General features: G+C 41.9%; 1 protein-coding gene across 1 annotated transcript; it reads right to left on the bottom strand.

Moving 5' to 3' along the window:
- Positions 1–1,050: 1,050 nt before the first annotated feature.
- Positions 1,051–20,210, bottom strand: LOC107314258 (olfactory receptor 5J3-like). The gene is made up of 12 exons (XM_085549846.1): positions 19,906–20,210; positions 17,171–17,289; positions 13,984–17,050; positions 11,528–13,812; positions 10,829–10,919; positions 10,626–10,710; positions 9,978–10,477; positions 9,820–9,899; positions 9,473–9,667; positions 9,097–9,163; positions 3,374–5,870; positions 1,051–3,225 (listed from the first exon to the last, which is right to left on the bottom strand). The coding sequence occupies exon 12, from the start codon at positions 3,047–3,049 to the stop codon at positions 2,006–2,008; it is 1,044 nt and encodes a 347-aa protein (XP_085405972.1). The 5' UTR covers positions 3,050–3,225; positions 3,374–5,870; positions 9,097–9,163; positions 9,473–9,667; positions 9,820–9,899; positions 9,978–10,477; positions 10,626–10,710; positions 10,829–10,919; positions 11,528–13,812; positions 13,984–17,050; positions 17,171–17,289; positions 19,906–20,210; the 3' UTR covers positions 1,051–2,005.

The raw sequence follows: 20,210 nt of genomic DNA, 5'->3' as shown, positions 1-20,210 counted from the left end.
CACTGCACCCACAAGTCTTTTAGCAAAATTCCTGAATTAGATGAAAGCACAACAACTCTGAACTTGCTAATATGCACCTGCAGTGGGTCTCCAGTTGGCAAAATTGTTTCCCCTTATTTGTTACAGCCCCCTTAGGATACTGACAGGCCACTCTCACGCCATCCCAGAGCCTTCTCTTCTCCAGGCTGGAACATTAGTCAAATTGATTCTGTGCTTGGATATGATACTGATTAACTGAATAGAGAGCCTAGGATTTTTCATGAAATCACAGCATAAGATGATGATGAGGACAACTCTATTCCTTTGATTGCTTAATCATTCTTTTTTAATAGCCCTACTAGCAAAAATGTATAATTAATGCAAGTTCAGTATTCTTCTATATGGCAGGATGCCATTGCTTTTATAGTGAAGAATAATTGTGCTATAACTTGTTAGGTAGTCTGGATCTGTTTTATCCAGCATGAAGGATTCAGATGGACTTTTATCATCTCACAATAGCTTTTGTAGGATAATGCATATAACTCAATTATGTTTCCCTGTCTTGTAACGTCATTTGATGCTTTGCAGTCTCCCACCTTCTGGGGCTTTATCTACCTCGCTGTGCTGTTGTGTCATCAGAGAGCTGTGGGGTCAAGGTCTATTTGAGCAAGTCGCAGCAGCATTGAGGACTGAAAAGAAACTGCACTGCCAGCTCTAATCTCTCTTGGTGTTCTTGAGAAGATGACATGCAGGTAAAACCCAGCCCACCCGATGGCATCCCCATGGGCACACACACAGCTACGGAGCAACCATGGACTCCCAGGAGTTCCAAAAGGAACAGGTGGACTGAGACCAATGCTCACCAATTCCTATGGTTTGCTAGTGACTTTGGCAGATAACACGGGCAAGATTCTTCTCCCTGGATGCGGAAGGATCACTTCAGGGTATGACTGAGAATTTCTCCATCACACTATGTTTTTAGCTATGTCTGTGAAGCTCTTTAGTTGCGTGAAAAACCATTTTTGCACAAAAAGTACATACATACAAAGCCAAATTTTAAACACCATTTTAGTCCCTCCTGAAAAGGAAATGTGAACTCTTTTTACCATGGTTTGTTTCTATTTTCAGGACAAATGACAACTCCATGAATGAAGAACTCCAGCTGAGTTGCTTTGGGACATTTGTTCAAGTGTTTTCATGCAAAAATCAGCCAAACAAACACATTAATCTGTTTATAATGGGTAGTGACTGAAAGGACATAAAAGCCTTTTCCAGTTGTATGTTTCTTTTCTCCTTCATGTATGGTGATGTCAGGTAATTTGGGGGGGGATGACCTGCTGGAGAGAAGCTCTACAGAGAGGGACCTGGGTGTCCTGGTGGACGACAGGTTGGGTATGAACCAGCAATGTGCCCTCACGGCCAAAAGACCAGTGGCATTCTGGGGTGCATTAAAAAGAGTTTAGTTTTTTTTTCTCTATAATTTGCCAAGAAACTGTGCATGGTTAAGCTGAGACCTTAAAGGATTTTCTATGTAGATAATGCTAGTCCAAAGGCATCTTGGGCTTCTTTCGGGGAGCTGAACCTCATCTGATATTGCTGTGCCACTGAAAAAGAACCAAAGATTCAAGAGCAATAAAAACAAGTCAAGCGGGATTCAACACTGAAAGCTAACACTGCAGGCATGCATGTGAGCTTATGAGTCCCTGAACTTGAAGTAAAGAATTACAATATTTTCCTTGATGATCCCAACAAAAATGTGGAGATAGATACATTACAGAACCAAACAGTAGAAAGAAACAATTTTCATCTTCTCCTCTAGGTAGATAGAAATGTGTCAGAAAGATGAAGGAATGCAATCGTCATCATCAACCCAAACAAATAAACAAAGATGAGAAGATTGCTTTTCCTACTGTTAGTCATAGCACCCCTTCTCTATTTTTCTCAGTTACACTTGATTCATAAGTGTTCGTACTTAGTACCAAACTGGTATCTCCATCTCTTAATAAACCTCCTAGGGAACTGGTTATTATCCTGACAAGCAAGCTGATGGACAGCATTTTTTCCTCTCCATCCACCTTCTAAGAGCATTTTTCACCTCCTTGTTCCGAAGGCTGTATATCAGAGGATTCAGCATAGGAATGAACAGGGTGTAAAATACTGCAGAGATTTTCTCCTGTTCCAGTGAGTATCTCGAACTGGGTTGGATGTGGCTCAAACTCACGGGCCCGTAGAAGAGTGTTACTGCTGTCAGATGGGAGGCACAGGTGGAGAAAGCTTTGTACCTGTTTGCAGAGCCCATGCTCAAAACAGAGGAGAGGATGCAGAGGTAGGAGATGATGATGAAGAGAAGTGTTGACATAGCTATGATCCCTGAGAAGGTCACAAGCACCAGCTCATTGAGCTGGTTGTCAGAGCAACTGAGTTGTAGCAGCGGGTTTGTGTCACAGAAAAAGTGATTGATGATATTAGGGCCACAAAAGGACAATTTCAGTAAGCCACAAGTATGTACCAGTGAGTTACAGAGTCCCCCTAAATATGACCCAACTACCAGGCAAACACAGACTCTCCTGGCCATAAAAGTGGTATAAAGCAGTGGGCTACATATAGCAACATAGCGGTCGTAAGCCATTGCAGCCAGCAAAAATCCTTCTGTGGTCACAAACACAACAAATGAAAAATGCTGGGCGAGGCATCCTGAGTAAGAAATAGTCTTATTCTCCACTAAGAAGTTTACAAGCATCCTTGGGATAAAAACAGAAGAATAACAGAGATCCACGATGGACAAGTTAATGAGGAAGAAATACATGGGCGTTTGCAGCTGGAAGTCAATCGTGATCAAGCCAATCATGCTGAGGTTGCCTACAAGGGTGATGACATAGATAAGCAGAATTATCACAAGGAGAGGAGGCTGTAGTTCTGGGCGATCCGTCAGTCCCAAGAGGACAAAGTAGGTGACTGTAGTGTGATTGATTACTGTCATCCTCACCTTTGTGGCACCTGCTGAGATGATGTGTGTGATGACCATAAATCTAAGAGAGGAAGAAAAGTTGCTCGTGAGTAGTCCCACCATCGAGAAGCACAGAAGCTGAGATTGTGTACCTGGATCTTGCTTCCCTTTTGTCCAGCTGTGATTCCTTAGAACATCCTCAAAACTGCTGATAATATTTTCACCAATCAGACCATGCTCAAGGAGGATGATAACAGTGACGTGCCCAGTGATCTTTCTCTGGGGACAGCAGTGCGCATCTGCAACAACACAGCTCCTAATAAATATCTTTTGTTTGACATGCAGATATCAACAGTGTGTTAAATGCTGAATGCGTTCTGCAATTGCTTTTGTCTTTTCAGCTAAGCATTTCTTGTTATCTATTCACCAGGAAAGAATTAAACTCACCAGAGTATATTTTGTCTAGAAGGGAAGCATCTAAGCTAAATCAGAAGCTCTCTCTTTGGCCTATTCATCCATTCCTTGTCAATCACTAGGAGAGGCAGCCTGTCACGGTTTAAACGAAAATCCACCTGCGTCCCCTGCGTGACAGGGGACCGTGGGCCCTGCAAGGGCCCTAGGCCGAAAGGAAAAAGTTAATTAGGAAAAGAAAACAGCAGCAACGATCTAAGGAGGCACACTTATTTACTAAATACTACATCAAAATACAGGATAACACAATATAGTACAATATAATTGAAAATTGAGCTAATGAATCAAGCAATAAAGGAGAGAGAAATGAGTCCCGAAACCGAGAGGCCTACTGTGAATCTAGACGAAACGGTGAAGGCTCCCACACACTGCCCTGAACGCCAGAACTCGAAAAGACGTCAGTCTAGCCTGCAACAGAGATAATATAGTGTCCAGGTCCCGTGACCCATCTCTGACCGTGTTGTTCATTGGGAGATGTAGACTTCTTCTGTAAGTTGCAGATTCAGTAAAATTATTCATGCTTTATATGATGTTATGATGTGGAATACTGATAGCAAAATTACAAAATTATTAAACCATGACACAGCCAGACTACCCAACTATTTCAAATATTAACACGGATTGTGGGAGATGGCAGGTTTGGGTCCCTTTTGTGACTAAACTGATGCAAATCCAGAGCTGCTTTGTAGAGGAGGACACGTGATGGTCATCCATCTCATGAACCCATATTTTGTTCAGAAGCTACTCACACAAAATACATAAATAATTATAAATAATTAATTTGATTGTTATTATTTCATTTATTAATTTATTATGTTTATTTTTTTATTATTTTAAGTATTTAATTTAATAATTATAAATAATTAATGTTTTGAGGTCTCTGGGTGTGAAATACAAAGAACAGTATTGTTTTACCCAGTCTTTCTGCCTTCTTTAGAGGAGGCTGTTGGGTTGTGCTTGTCAAACACTCAGAGCAGGGGACCTGTCAAAGTCTGTATGATGGGTCAGTGCTAGAACTGACAAGGACGTACCTGGATTTTAAGGCTCAGCCACACTTCTTTTGCCAGTCCTGAACTTCCAGAGACTCCAGCACTGCACAAGTCTGGATCTCCCTCTGAAGGATGCCATCACAACCTATGTCTGCCCATAGAGAGGTGCCTTCTAGCTTTCAGCTGGGTGCTCCAGGCTCCTTCACGACTTCTTGTCTGAGTGACATCTGCGCTCTGTAGTTTCTTCTTAGAGAAGACGTGTGACCAAAGGAAATATCAGGACCTGCTACTGCAAACATTCGCTCCTTGGGCTTTTAGGTACTGAACAAACAACTGAGTCTTCTTTGGCTAATATTTTTCAGATCGAACACAAGGGACATAATTACAGTGTCCTCATGGGAGTCCTCTAATAATAGGCAGACAGAGGTCTCGTCTCCCACAGCTGCTCACAGTCCTCAGCAGCCCTATTTATGGCAAATTGTGTTGCTTTACTAAGACAAAGGAATGGGGAAGGATGCCTTAGGAATACCGTATGTCTCTGGGGCTCAGGAAAATCAGTGGAACCCACAAAAACACATATGTTTAGAAATTTGGCCTGTTGGGGTTACTGCTGGGGTTAAAGCAGCCAAAAAATCTGGAAAAAATTTGACCACTAGTAACCCTAGAAAAAGGAGGGAGAGGGAAGGAACACTGGGGAGAAAGCACAACATAATCCTTCACAGATATAACAGATCTGAGCTTCTTGTCATCTGTCTCTGCTAGAATAAGAAATAGGTAGCAGTTAAAGAGGTAGCCCTTAATTCTTCTAACTTCATTAGGGTAATATTTTGAGTTTGAGTGAAGTTGTACAAAAATGACAGCCTAGAAATAAGAATTATTATTTCCCATTGCCGAGAGAATCAATTTTTATAAGAGAATACATCAAGAAGATGGTGAGCGGTCAGCAGCTGTGTACACTTATACACTTCCAATTAACGTGGAACCTGTTTCACAACGAAACCAGAGAATATGACATCCACAATAACTGATTACTTTCTGCTGCGCATTGGTAACTTTACCTATGTGATATGAAATACCTCGTGTAAGCTAAACTTCACTATTCTTGCATTATTCCACTGTACAAGAAGGATAAGCAATTCAGCTTCCCTTGGGGAAGTAAGTTCTGTCTGCCATCTCAAGGCCAGTGTGTCTCAGTCTAAATAGCTTATACTGTAAGCAGTAAGATTTGCATGACTGTAAGGGAACTGCAGAGTCAGGGCCCAAACCACCCACAGAGCACCTGGAAGAAGAGATCAGGTCAGGCTTGGGAGCACAGGTGAAGAGGATTCAGCTGCAGGGAGGTTCCACCTCTCTTAAATCTCATTTAAAGGCTGACTGCCCCTGAGGGAGGATCTCTTTCAGGATCTCTCCTTTGCAGAGTGAGTTCTTCTGTGAGCCTATATCATCTTTGGAGACAGATGAGCATTCTTCTTCTTGTGACATCTCTTGTCAATTAAAAAAAAAACCAAATCCCCTTAGTTTGACATGAATTTTGTAGGTATGGGGGAAAGAAAGAAAGACATCTCAGCTTGGTAACCCAAATTGGTGTGGAAGGGAGATTAGAAGGGAGATTAGTGTGGATGTAATTACCACAGGTGAGCATAGAAAGTGGAAAAGGTTACATTTTCCTTGCTTGCTGCCTGGTGAAGGATCAGTACTTCATGTATACAATTAATTATAGAAGAAAGGTTTGATTTTTAAAGCTGCTTGCAGTCTAATACCATTTGTTCTCGCCAAGCTCACGTGATCTAAGGATTAGGGCTTTTGTTTCTGATTTATTGTAAAAATAAAGAGAAAGGAAGAAGTCCTTCTTTGTCTTTGCTGACAGAGGGATATAATTGTACAGCCTGGTCCTCTGGTTAAAGTGAGGTTAGGGAGAGTTTGTACTTGTGTTTGTAATGGAAGACAGTGGTTTGAACACTGGAATCTCTCTTATGAATATACTATGACACCATGGAAGGGTGTGAAAGGTGGTGCTGTTTGGTTTTTTATTTGGCAGTTTTAAGCTTCATAGTTGCAACTAATACTTTTTGCCCTGCCATTCTTGATATTAAAGGTAGGATCGATACATACTAATACTGTTAGTATGCAGAAAATGTGATCAAAGTCAATCACCCACCAACATCATTCTGAACTTGTGTGTGTAATTACCCAATAACTCACTGAAACTCTCTTGCAGTCAAGTCATTAGGGAAGCAGCATCATATTTAACTCAAACTCCATTTATCTCCTGAAATACCAGCATGTTTCACTTGAGTGGCAGCAGAAATAGATAGAATCAATAGAAATTGATTGTAAGTGAAACCAATTAATAATTGCAGACTCACATATAGATATAAATGCTTGTATGTAAATATATTTATGTAATGGAACTGCACTGGGGTTCTGTCATACTTTTGTTTAAGTGCACAATGCAGAGCATGATGTATTTGTATAGTTAGCATTAAAGCTGACTTTTGGTTTGGGACAGAGGTTCACAGGAACTAACTTATGTTATATGTTGGATTCAGAGGGTCATGCAGTGAAGCACTAGCTAAGTTTATCTAGTGAGAAAGCAGAGACTGCTCTTAGTGAGAACATCTTAAAAATGAAAAGCAGAATGGTTTTTTTTTTGTTTGTTTATTTTAAAACAAGGCAGCCATACAAACAGTAGCTACACACTCAGCCATTTCACTTACTGAGCAAAGCAAGTCTGATGCACAATACCTCTGCCATAGGTAACTTGTAACAATATTTATTATTAAGTCTCACTTTTTCTTTTACAGAACATGCAATGCGAAATAGAAGATTGCTTAAGGGATCATTTTTCTTCCTCTTCATATTCCCCAAGATGAAAACCTTCACCAGCAAACAAGCAAGGCCAAAGCAGAGAAAGAGACAGTGCATCCATTTTCTTTTGAGGTAAGCGAGGACTTAATGTTCTTTTAAGTCAGAGACAGACAGGTATCCACTTTATCACCAAACCTTTATTATAAATATTATATACGTTAAACATTTATATATTATACAATAATATATATTATAAACTCCTACATATACCTGCTCGTTGCTCACAACAGCTTTCAGAAGCATTTCCATTTATTTCACTGTTATATTTTTTTCTTGCTAAGAGAAAACAGCAATAATATTACAGAACAGAGTAGCAGCTTCACTCCTCATTAACCACTCAGCCTACATAGAACGTTGATACTGTAAACCATCCATAGCGCATACAGGATTTACTTATACTGAGGCACGTGCTACAGGCGTATTTCACCTCCATCCACTTACCCAAAGCTTTGCAAACAAAAATTCCCTATAGACCCCCTTAAGCACAGAGCAAGAGTTGTTTCAATAATATCTTCCTTGATGCTTGAAATAAACCAAGTCTTCTTTAGCAGGACATAGAATACAGCTCCTCCTCACTCCAGCTCCTCCTTGATGCTTGAAATAAATTCAGTCTTCTCCTTCAGCAGGATGCAGAAGCCAGCTCTTCCTCACTTGAGCTCCTTCCTTGAAGACCAAGAGCACCATCACCTGAAAGCAGCCACTCTGGGTTGCAAGGAAGAGACCCCTTCACCATGGAGGGGCTACCCCCACACCCCCACTTAGGAGGTGACCCCCAAGGGGGCAGGGGAGGGGCCGCAAGGGGGAGGGGCCACGTGGGGTGGGAGGGGCCACAAGGGGGAGGGGAGGGACCAAGCAAACAGGGGGAGGACCCAAGCAAATGGGGGGGGGGGGCCACAGGGAAAAGGACCCAAGCAAACAGGTGAGGGGCCACAAGGAGCAGGGGTGGTCCCAAAAAAAAAAAAAAAAAACCAAAAAAAAAAACCTGCCACTGAAAAGTGGCCATCCTACCACCCAAAAAATAAAAAAAATCTTTTTAAAGATTTTACTTACCAGCAAAACCTATGCTCTAGCAGCATTAGAAGAGGGGAGAAGACAAGTCACACTGAGTTTGTACTCAGTGTACTACAAAATGTCACAAACTCAACACAAACAACAAAATCAAACAAACTTACTTACAAAGCCAAACTTTCACTTACTTACATACTCTTACTTACTTACAAAGCCACAATTTTACTTAATTACTTGCTTAATTTGCAAAGCCAAACTTTTACTTTCTTATTTATTAAGCCAAACACTTACTTATTAAGCCAAACATTACATACTTATTCTTACTTACTTACTAAGCCAAACCACTATTACTTACTCTCACTTACTTTCTAAGCCAAACCACCTTTACTTACTCTCACTTTTCTACTAAGCCAAACCACTTTTACTTACTCTTACTTACATACTAAGCCAAACCACATTTACTTAATCTCAATTACTTACTTAGCCAGAACACTTTTACTTACTCTCACTTGCTTACTAATTTATACCACTCTTACTTTCTCTTACTTACTAAGCCAAACCTCTTTTACTCACTCACACTTATTAAGCCAAACCACTTTTACTTACTCTCACTAAGCCAAACTACTTTTACTTACTCTCACTTTCTAAGCCAAACCACTTTTACTTACTCTTACTTACTAAGCCAAACTTAAACCTTCATCATCCATAAAGAAAAAATAAAAGCATAATCCCTTGGCACCCAAAGGCACCAGACACAAAAGATAAATTTAAAACTACACACTCACCTCACTCCACAAGGCAGCACCAATGCAATGCCAGCTCTGTTCCTCTTACCACTGCAACAGCCAGATGAAAGGGCTCACTCATCCTCACTGCCAAATGCTCTGCTGCAATGCTCAACCTGTAAAAAATAAATAATAATAAAATATTATTATTATATTATTAAACATTATTATATTAAATAACCCCACACAACAGCCCCAAAACGTCTCCTAACAGCCCATTCCATCATCCCTCCTTTCCTTCAAACACTCTCACCACTTTTCCACTCTGCAAACATTAACCCCATTCTACCACCACACGAGCACCATCTGTGAACAAACAAGCCCATCAACCTGCACTTACACATTTATTTACAGGTGTGATAGTGCACCCCACTACAACCACCACCATTCTCTCATCTAACCAGACACTCAACACCAAAGCTTACCTGCTCCATCCAGCATCCTTTCCCCTTGCTGAATCCACCAAGACAAGTCTTTAAGAACAACTTCTCTGCTTCTTGCTCACACCATGCCACCAAGTAAGGTGAGACCTACCAGCCTATGCTTACATGGGCTGTCCTTCTCACCCTCTCTGAAGGCTGTGCTGATTTGGGCCATCCTTCCATCCTCATCCACATTGCCTGTAAGAAAGACCAGAAACAACATGTGAAAGCTCTTTGGGACTCACCTCTGCCAGCTTAGCACACACACAGGTGCATCCCATTAGGGTCTGGAGAAAAGGACACCAAGGAGATACCAGAAGAGAGCAATAAGGTATCTCCAAGGTGCTTACCGTGAGAGCAGGACTAGTCTCTTCTCAATGATGACAGGATAAGGGAAAAAGGCCTCCAGTTGCCACGAGGTACCTGTAGGCTGGATGTTAACCAACATTACTTCACACAAAGGGTAGTTAAACGCTGGAATAGACTCCTGGGGAGGTAGTTGACTCACCGTCCTGGGATGTGGTGCTCTGACATAAGGCTCTGCTAAATCCTGTTAGAGTATTAGGCTGCGGTTGGACTCGATCTCTGAGGTCTTTTCCAACCTCAGTACCTCTATGATGGAAGTACTTTTTACCTACATGATCTCTGACCAGCTCCTCTGCACATGAGCGGAAACCATCCTTCCTCGAGGACTCTTTGTTCTGATACTCATGAAGAACAGTCAAGGCAGCAACTGCTGAAGCTTAGAAGGCCATTAGCACCTCCGCCTTCTCCCGTCCCCTATCTTACGAGGTGGGGGTCCCGATAACGACACACCCACACATTCCCTAGCCTCTGTTTTGCCTTTAACAGACTCCAAACTTCAGTTAGCCATCACCTTTCCCCCCCAAAGGGGATACTGAAGTGGCTTTAACATTCTTCTTCCTCTTTGAGATGATCCCTATTTTCCTTGTTTGCCTGTGCGGGTCTCCTTCCTTTGCTGCTGTTTTTTCCTTTTGGGGATGCGCCCTGATGAAAACAAAGGAAGAAAAGCAGGACGGTAGAGAACCGCCGGCGGAACCCCTTCCAATGCTCCGACCAGAGGGATGCCGCCTACAAGGTTCTCCAAGAGGACGAAGCCGGTTCCCTCCGAGTCCGCCGTTTCAACCCTACTTACTGCCTTGCGTCTTCCCCGTCAGATCCCAAACTTCACCGTCTCGGTGAAGAGTCACCTCGGTCTTCGTATCGCCCGCGAGCCCTTCCTAGAAAACAAATACGAGCTCCGGCAAGCGCCTCAACTGGGGTGAGGCACCCCGGGGCTCCCTTAGTTCTTGGTTCATCCGTAGGCAGAGCTCAAGAAGCTCCGGTGCCCTCACCCACCTCTCCTGAAAAGAACGCAGCCGTCCTCGACAGCGCTCCGGTCGTGCGAGCCATCTCGCCGTGTCTCCCCGATGGGAACGAGATCGTGCTCCTGAAGTTACAAATAAAGGGCAGGGGGTGAAATATCCAGCTCCACATTAACCCGGCTCCGAGCCGGCCTCGGACGGAACGCAGAGAGAGCCCGGCAGCCTCCCGCTGCGGACGGACAGCTCCGAATGGCTCCCCGGTGCTCGCCGCCCCCACGGTCCCATTCCTACCTGAACGGCTCACCGATCTGATCTAAGGATTCAGAGCACTAAGCAATCAAATTCTGTCATTGAGGTTCAAGGACTTGAGATATGTAACAAGGGTGATTACCGGAGAAAAGTGAGGCTTTTCTGACCAGCAATACCTTAGAAGCCCATCTTATCTTTTTTCTCATTCCTTGCTAAATTCAGCTCTAATTATCCCTTAGCTTTCCTGATTCCATCTAGGCACTGTCCCTGTGTTCTCCCCAGGGAACAAGACATCAGTTCCATTGCCTGTGCATTTCCTACTTGCATACCGGTTCAGTAAGAAGACAGACATCCCAAAAGATGCCATCCAAAAAGAATTCACTCACAGATTCATTATCAAATGCCATTCATCTTTGTGTCGGGGCTACGATTTACCTGTTCGGAGTTTTCTGAAAGCACAAAAATACAAAAGAATAAGCCTTACCACACTGTCCTTGAGTGTCGTTTCCAAACAAGCCATAGGGCATTCTGATAGAAAATGACAAGCTATTGAAGGTCACGTTCATTTTAAGTTCAGGAATTTCCACTACACGATTTATGCCCGACTCATAGATCTTCAAGCCAAATTTCTTATAAGGCAAAGCCACAGCCCGTTTGTTTACAGTCACCTGGTAAATAAAAGAAATAAAAAGAGTAAATAAAAGAACACACTGCAAAAATCTGTAATAAGAAAGGGAAGGAATTATTGAACCTTTTCCCAGTATTCGGATTCGGAAAGGCATCCCTTCAGTGCAGTACAAGTTAATCATCCAAAATGGTTTAAAATCTAAAATACACATTCAATTTTCCATTTTCTCCAAGTGCTGTGACTACAATTATGAAGTTGATCATTTATTAATAATAAATAAATATTAATAATAAAAAAATCCAAGGATTTGCAAGGCACTGTTTATCTAACTTATCTCTTAATGACAACAGAGAATGGGACTAGTAGTGCCCTAGAAGTGCCTTTATAGACTGCCTACGCAACTTATATGCAGGTTTGTAGTCTATAGATGTCTGCATCTAGACATTTAAAACCTATCTTAGGAGAGCAATTTGTTCTACTAGCAAAACAGTTATGCAGAAATGATGCCAACAACGTGGCTTACACAATGGAGAAGCTGTACTTTCACACCGACTATTTCACTATTCAACCCTGTCCTGCAGCATCCACCTGGGGTAAGGTAAACCTACTAGCTTTTTCAATACACAAAGATGGAAAGCTGTTTTATTTCACTGCTGTATCTTTACCTTCATTTCATAGCTTCTTCTGCCATTCCCATTCTTCTTGCATAGCTGTTGGGCCATCCCAATTCATCACATGGAAACTTATTACCTATTCTGAACTTATATGTTACTTTATTGTATGTTCATACAGTAAAACCAAGTATTTCAAAGTCCCACCAATTAATGCTCCAAAACAGCAGTAAAAAGAAGGGGGAGAAGGAAAGAAAGAGCATGAGATTATTTAGAGATTTTTTTAATTAGAGATTTTTCATAACAGCAGCACATGAGGGAGAAAAACTGAAATGGCAAGCTGGCCTTAATTATGCCAGTTCCTACCTCCCTGCCTTTTAACAGGGATAGCAATGACTGTCACGGCCTCAAGGAACTTCTACAACAGAGCTCTCAGAGAATGCACTGAGAGTTATTTTTCCTCTGCACCAAGAACAGTAAAATCCATGTAGAGGTCAGAGGCAGGGCTGGGATCACACCTGATGCTGTGCATAGAGGAAAAACAGCATCTTCAGGGCTGATAGATTTTTGAGTAAGGTCATGAAGAGGAATGCTCCTTCCACTTCTCAGCTTGGAATGAGAGGTTGCTGCTGACTCAGCCCCTGACAGGCAGCTTGCAGCTGTATTCAGGTCCAGTTCTGTCACACCAAACTCAAGAGCGTACCTTTAGCAGAAGTGGTCTGCAGGATCATAAAATGCCTTGGGTTGGAAGGGGTCACCAAGTTTCAGTGCCTCTGCCACAAGCAGGGCTGCCAGCCAGTAGATCAAGTACTAAATCAGACTGCCCAGCACCCACCATAATGGGATTAATAAAGATGATTAACAAGAAAGATTTTCTGCTTTTCTTCTGTACTTGTCTAAAACCTGTTTTATTCTATTGTCTGATTATTAAAAGCTATTAAGGAACTGATTATTATTTTGGGCTTGTGTGTAATCTCACACACAACATCTTGCACATAGATATGAAATAATTGATGACCATTTGTGAATACAATTCCATCTGGATCATTCAAGCTCCTCCCTGACATTTAAAAATACATGTGAATCCATAACCTTGAACTGCTGTAAAAAGAAAAGAATCAGGGTTCTCTATGGACCTTATTTTGCACCACTGGGGTATTTTGTCACTGAGGTACATCCCTTTACTATCTTACACAACAGCTCCTTGAAAGCTCATGATTAATGCCTGAGATATACATATATCCTTTATACACCTCATTGACCTGGGAAGGGGTCCAACCATCCACACAAAGCGACATAGAATCAAAACCCAGTTAAAACTGCAAGCCCTCTGCTCACCATCTTAATCCACCATATCTCAAGTTTTATCCAAAAGCCATTTGCTACAGTCATAGTGGGGGAAAAACAAGTGTTTTTATTACCGTCTGCCAAGTAGACCTCTGGATGACTGTGCTGGTACCTGGTTAGGTAAGCTGGGGAAGGACTTGTTCCCATAAAAACACCGCTCACTTTGCAGCTGGTTCTCCTGTGCTGTAAAACACATTCAGTATGTCAATCATTTGTCCCAGCCCACAACATATAGCACATACTGCTGCTTGGGCTTCACGTTTCCATAAATTCACAGCAAATTCAGAGCAGGAACTAGATGTTCTTAAAGTTCCCTTCCAACCCATACCATTCCAATTCTAATGGAAGATTTACCTTCTTTAAATTCCTCTGAGGCTGAAAGCCATGTTCCAGCCCTGCCTTGTTCGTCCTCTTCTAGCAGCAGACCACTGACCCCACCGCTGCAGCCCTCGGTCTATTCAGCATCCCTGTACAGGCCAGGAAGCACCCAGATGCAAAGCACAACAGCCAAGGGGAGGATGAGGTTCAGGGGAGTTTCATCTCATCAGATGAATAAAGATACTCTTCTATTCCTTCTCATAGCATTACTGTTACACGCTGTGGCCACAGAGGAGAATGGAAACTAACAGCAAAGGCCCAAGTTAGGAAAGGACAGATCCATTTCATTATGAGTTTTTATGCAAGTTGCACCAACATCCCTTGCCCCCAGGGAAACCCAGCTTAGGACAAACCTGCAGCGGAGGCCATGAACAAGAACCATGTACAGTGGAAAAAAAAAAGAAAGAACCAGTGCTCCTTGAACATCCTCTGCATTGGGCCAGTCTCAAAGCCACTGGAACCAAGACTCCCATTAATATTATGCACTGTTAGGGTTGGGTTCTGAGATCTAAATAAGCCATTTTTCCTACATTTCCCATTTGACACACCTCAGTCTGAGTATGGGTAGAAATACAGGCTTCACATCAAGATAAACCTTAAGCATGAAGTACAGAGGGGTTGGGTCTGTGGGTGGTGGCACCATGCCTTGAACCTCAATGCAATTTTGGCAGTCCTTGATTTCATAGAGCTCACTACACCATTCACTTCCTGCTCCAGGCACCCATCTCTGTCCTTCTGCCCTCAGCTGTGCAATACTCCCATGGAAGGCACCCTAAAAAAGATGCTTGTGACTCCATGCATGCAAACAGTGGCAGATATAGGGTTTCCAAAATACAGACCCCGCCTGAGAAACCACCCCAGAACACATTAAGTAAATGAAAGCTCTGAGCTTTCATTGTCCCTGTTCACTGCAGAGGAGTTGGACTACATGGGCTTTAAAGGTCACTTCCAACCCAAATGATTCTATGATTCTAATTCCAGTAGAAGGAATAGGTTGGGGCTAAAAGCAGCGATATTTGTGGAGACCTCCTTCTCATCAGACCCACACAAAAGGATGTCAGGTTGTGAATATTGGACAGCATGTCAAATTAGCAGGTCTATAATTCTATGGGAATGAGACAGGAAAACATGAGAAAATGAAAGACAATCTTAAGATGCAAAGATATTCATGTTCTTCTACTTATTATTTCATTATATCAGCATAGCATACTTTATCCCCCACTATGTTAGCACAGATTTAATCTACTGAGTTAAGTCAGGGTTACCTGCCCCTACATTTTAAACCCACAATAATGCCTACTAAACAAAACAAAAGATACGTAATCACTTGGAGATGTGGTATAATGCCTTCGAGAAATAAACTCCCTTATACATAAATAGGAAAAAAATGAGTAGAGAGGTAATGGCCTCAGATCTCTTCAGGAGAGGTTCAGGTTGGATATGAGGACAAACTTCTCTGAAAGAGCAGTGAGGCACTGGCACAGGCTGCCCAGTGGGGTGGTGGGGTCACCATCCCTGGAGGTGTTTGAGGAACTAAAGAACATGGAGAAGTGACACTGATAGATGTGCTCAGTGGGCATGGGTTGTGGTTAGACTAGATGATCTTAGAGGTCTTTATGAACCGTAATAATTTTATCCATTTCTAATGACATTTCTCAAAAGACCATATACCTGATGAAAATGCATCTCAAACAACTGGGAGGAAAGTAACCAAGAATAGAAATTACTTTTAAAAGAAACTTCATGTGAAAACTTCAGGCTGTTTTTGTTATTTTTTCCTCCCCAGAGAAGAAAGAAACAGCATTATCTATTGGAGCTGAACCACATTGAAGCCAAAAGACAGAACAAGAAAGAAAATACTATATGGGCACCATTGCCAGCATCTGCAACAGAACAGAAATCCTTGGCTTGCCTTTAGGCTGTTGTATTTGCATGTCTCAGAATGTGCAGCTTGGACAGCAGTTACATCACCAAAATTGCCAAAGCCAAAAATGACCAAAGCAAAGCAACTAAGAACCAGCTGGCATATTGCAATAAAGATTCTGGAAGATTGTACTGTTATTAGCCACATAGCAAAATGAAACTGAAAAATAAAGCAAAGACCTGGGGTCTTCCTAAGAAGCACACATGCTCTGGTTTGGACTGCTTGTACTAGCACACTGCTTTCTCCAGCACATTAGCTATGGTTTAGTGGGAGCTATTGTTAACAGGCGAACGGTTGGACTGGATGATCTTTTAGGTCTTTTCCAGCCTTGGTGGTTCTATGATTTCCTTTTCTATGATTCTATGATTAGCTATTGAGGAGAAAAAGAAGAGAGCAGCTGCCTTGACAATGACAGAAATGAAGGTTAACCACTAACTGTAGCAGTCTGGCGGGCTTGTATTTGTTGAACCAGCACACAGGGCCATCATTTTGATAGTCATCTGTAATGCTATACTGCTAGGATATGATCAGCTACTTAAGAGCATGTCAATTGCAGTGTTGTAAATGCAGGGACCAGAAAGAAGCCCATTTTCAGCTTACCCCAGTACACAAGGAAAAGCTGGTCTCAAACAGCCAGCAAGCAAATTCACATGCCTTAGAAATGCAGCCTCCCTTGCAAATGAATCATGAGGAAACCTGGAAGAAACAACCTGTTGTAACGAGCCATGTCCAGTTAGGTTTTGTAACAGAGGCAAAAAGAAGAATTGTATCTGAAATATTGCAATCTTATTACCTTGGTAATAAGCATAACAAGACATCTGGATGAAGTTTTGATCATGAATTAAAGCAAAATTTAACTTACTACTCTCCCCCCAAGTGCTATAAAATGTCTTGCCAGCTTCAGTAGCATCTTCACTGCTCCAAACAACAACTCAGAACCTGGGAAATCAAGTCTAGTTTGCATCTTCATCATGCTCACTCTGGGAACAGGCTCAAGTCTCCAACATAGTAAACAGCACAGTTTATTCTTGCCAAGGCAAAAACAGACATCACTTTTACATCATTCACCGGGGGAAAAGGTTCCACTCTGGAACTAGTAAACATGTGTTACATGATCCACTGAAACAAATAGAAATATTACTTATCAGGAGAAGCCTTATGCTAGTTACAAAGTCTGAATGTAAATAACTGTCTTTTGTTTAGTAAAATGAGAGATAAGAGTGTGAGTTTAATTCCTACCTGGTAAAAATAAATCTTCTCGCATTTCTGCTCTGGCTGCTTCAGAGAAGCATTGTTTTTTCAACCACTCAGCTTCGTATTCACTCACTCACTTTGTATTCAGGCCATGTCATAGATAACTGGTGAAATAAGAAGAAACGCAATGTCAGAAACAACAATACAAAATATAATTAGAAATTACAGGAACTGCAATATTTAAATCAGAAATATCACAGTTAAGGCTTCCATGTAGTGCCACTGCAAGCAAACAATGAAAACCCAACCTGAACAGCATCCAAATGACATTGTCTTCTATAGATGGTTATTTTCCCCACAAACACATGACCTAATTGGCTGTTTTCTGAGGGATGCTGTCATTGCACTTACTTTGCCCAAGAGAAACTGGAATCGCAGAAGCTGGCACATTCCACCAAGGAGAGCGCTTCATTACAGCTCAGAAGAGCAAAAATACCTTGCAAAAGCAGAACAGGACAAGAGCAACAGGCTGTGATTACCAATTTCCCATACACTTGCTCAATAACCTCTCCTTTTTGTGAACAAATGCTAATCCAGATGGGTAGATACAGATGCAGACATTGGCCAGTTGGGTTATACTTGGGTTTGAGTGCTTGCTTTAAAATGAAGCGTGATGCACGCTGAAATATCATGTATCATCTTGCAGACTGGTACCCATTCTATGGATTAAGATCAACATCCTTTTTCCTGTCTGTTAGGGTGATTTCCCACCCTAACACAAGTTCCACTGACCAAACAAAGGTACTGCTATCGAGCTACTGAGTTTTCCCACAAGTTTATTTAGAGCTAATTAATTCAAGTTAACTGTATGGTGCACTGAAGAAAGATGATGCATCCCAGTCCTAAATCAGTAAATTCTTGTTTAACTCTTTCCTTGGGCTCCTGGCAAACCAATAATGATATTTGTTTTTAACAGGAAGATTAACCAAATCAAAGCTTGTACACCTACTCCTAATTCATTCAGTGTTTTTATTTCCCCACCTGCTGTTTTGGTTCTTACACTCAGAGTGCCAAATATTGATGCCCTGTTGCAACCAGAGCCTTCCTTCTTGCCCTTACACACGGCACATCTCTTTAGATTCAATATCTTTATACACTAAGACCTAGAAGAGCAATCACAAGTATCCTGACTAGCACAGTCAGAACAATGCTGTATAGGCACCCAGGGTCTCCTTTTATTTTTATTTCATTTGACTGAGTACAACAAAGCACAGTATTGATTTAAACTTCCTTTCCTTTGGGCACAGCAATCCCACCAGAATCCCATTAATAACCAACTTTCACTTGCAGTTCAATCCAAGAAACAGCTTTGTGCACATAGACTCAAACATCTTTAACCAACAGTGGGTTTGCATCCAGATTGAATATATTTCCTTCTCTCCATATACACATGGAGAACATACACATATGTAAATAAAGGCACTGCTTTAGTGACCACTTGGGATGAGGCCATAAGAACAGAAGCCTAAACTTGCTTCCAAAACGATGCAGGAATTTTTCTTTTTAAAGTCAAAGAATTAAGGTGGGATTACTGTCTTCCTGTCACTGAAGTCACTTAACTGCTATTTGTTCTACTGGCAACGCGTATCTCACAACACACATCTCAAGCAGAAATCTAAGTCAGGGACATTTAGTTCTGATTAGCTGCTGCTCACATTCATGGACTACTTTTGCTGTGAAGAACCTGCTACACGCAGTGTGGATGGTAACAGCCCTGTCTATAGTGACAGGCAGAGAAAGCCTGAGTTGCTGTCATTGGTACCCCTGTCCTAGGGGACTTCAGCTTCCGGCATCATCAGTCTAATCTATTCTGCATGTTGCTGTTAACTAGGAGGCTCCAGGGCTATTTGGTTTGCCAGCTACATAAGAGAAAGACAAGAAAATTATTACAGCAAAAAGATTTCCCTAGTGGCAAAAATATTACTAAAACACTCAGTGTTTGCATTACACTTCTGTTTCTGCCTCCAATGTAAAGCAATCATTAGGCAACCTCTTCGTATTTATCTTCTCACACACACAAATTAAATAAATATAAAAGCACACTTGCAATAATATATAGTTGTAACTACAGAGTAAAAGGAGAGCCAGAGAGTATCTAAGACTCACCAGTGCTGAGGCTTTCAGTCAAGATGGATAGACAACAATGTTGAGGCTCACCACAAAAACTCCACAAAAGAACAATCTCCAGAAAGAGATGCTGCCTTAGTGGTGGTCAGCCCTTAAATGGGATCTAGGGGAGGTGGATTACCTTCACCTGTGCTCCTGCAGCTGACTTGTAGCTCAGACTCAGCTGCTTAATCAGAGGTTCAGGCTGTGATCCACAGTTTCCCTTACAGTACCCAAAGTGAGAAGCCAGTTCTTCAGCTGGCTTCGTTCTACACGTGGCATTATCTATAACTACATACTAAAACCAAAAGTTGCTAATATTTCAAAAGTTGCTAATATTTCATCATGCAAGCACTGTATGAATTAACAGCTTTTGCAGGCAGACGGGCTGTAGCCTGTCAGATAGCAGCGTCTTTTATTTTGCATTCTCCAGACATCAATAACCCTTCTACTCTTTTTCTTAATGAGAAAAAACAGGCAGATGTGGTATAGCCAGACACTGGTATTCATTATGATTCCCTCCAGCTTTATATAGCCAAAAAAGAGAAGGGGAGGGGGAACACTATGAAACACACCCTTCAATTAGTAATTTTTACAACACCTCCTTTATGTACTCATGTAAAAGATTCAGGAATTCAGCCATTTGTGGAACATTGCGGAACAGCTTCGTCCTTCCAGCTGCCTTATTGACAAATATCATGTTTTGAGGTGATTGGCATCGGCAGAGAGAAACTAGAACGCTTTTCCAGAATGAATGTCAAGTCTTTAATGTCTCATAAACCAATTGGGAGCGGACGCACCGCCATGTTGCCGCGGAGCATTCTGGGACATGTAGTCAATCCGCCCCACTTCTACCAGCCTCCAGCAGGGGGAGGCGGTGAGGAAGGACTCCATTTCCCAGCAGGCAACGCGGGCCCAG

The sequence above is a fragment of the Coturnix japonica genome, chromosome 5, assembly GCF_054131305.1.
Source record: "Coturnix japonica strain WE chromosome 5, WE-NBRP24, whole genome shotgun sequence".
NCBI lineage: Eukaryota > Metazoa > Chordata > Aves > Galliformes > Phasianidae > Coturnix > Coturnix japonica.
Note: the sequence above shows the minus strand (reverse complement) of the source record. Positions and strands in the feature narration are given on the sequence as shown.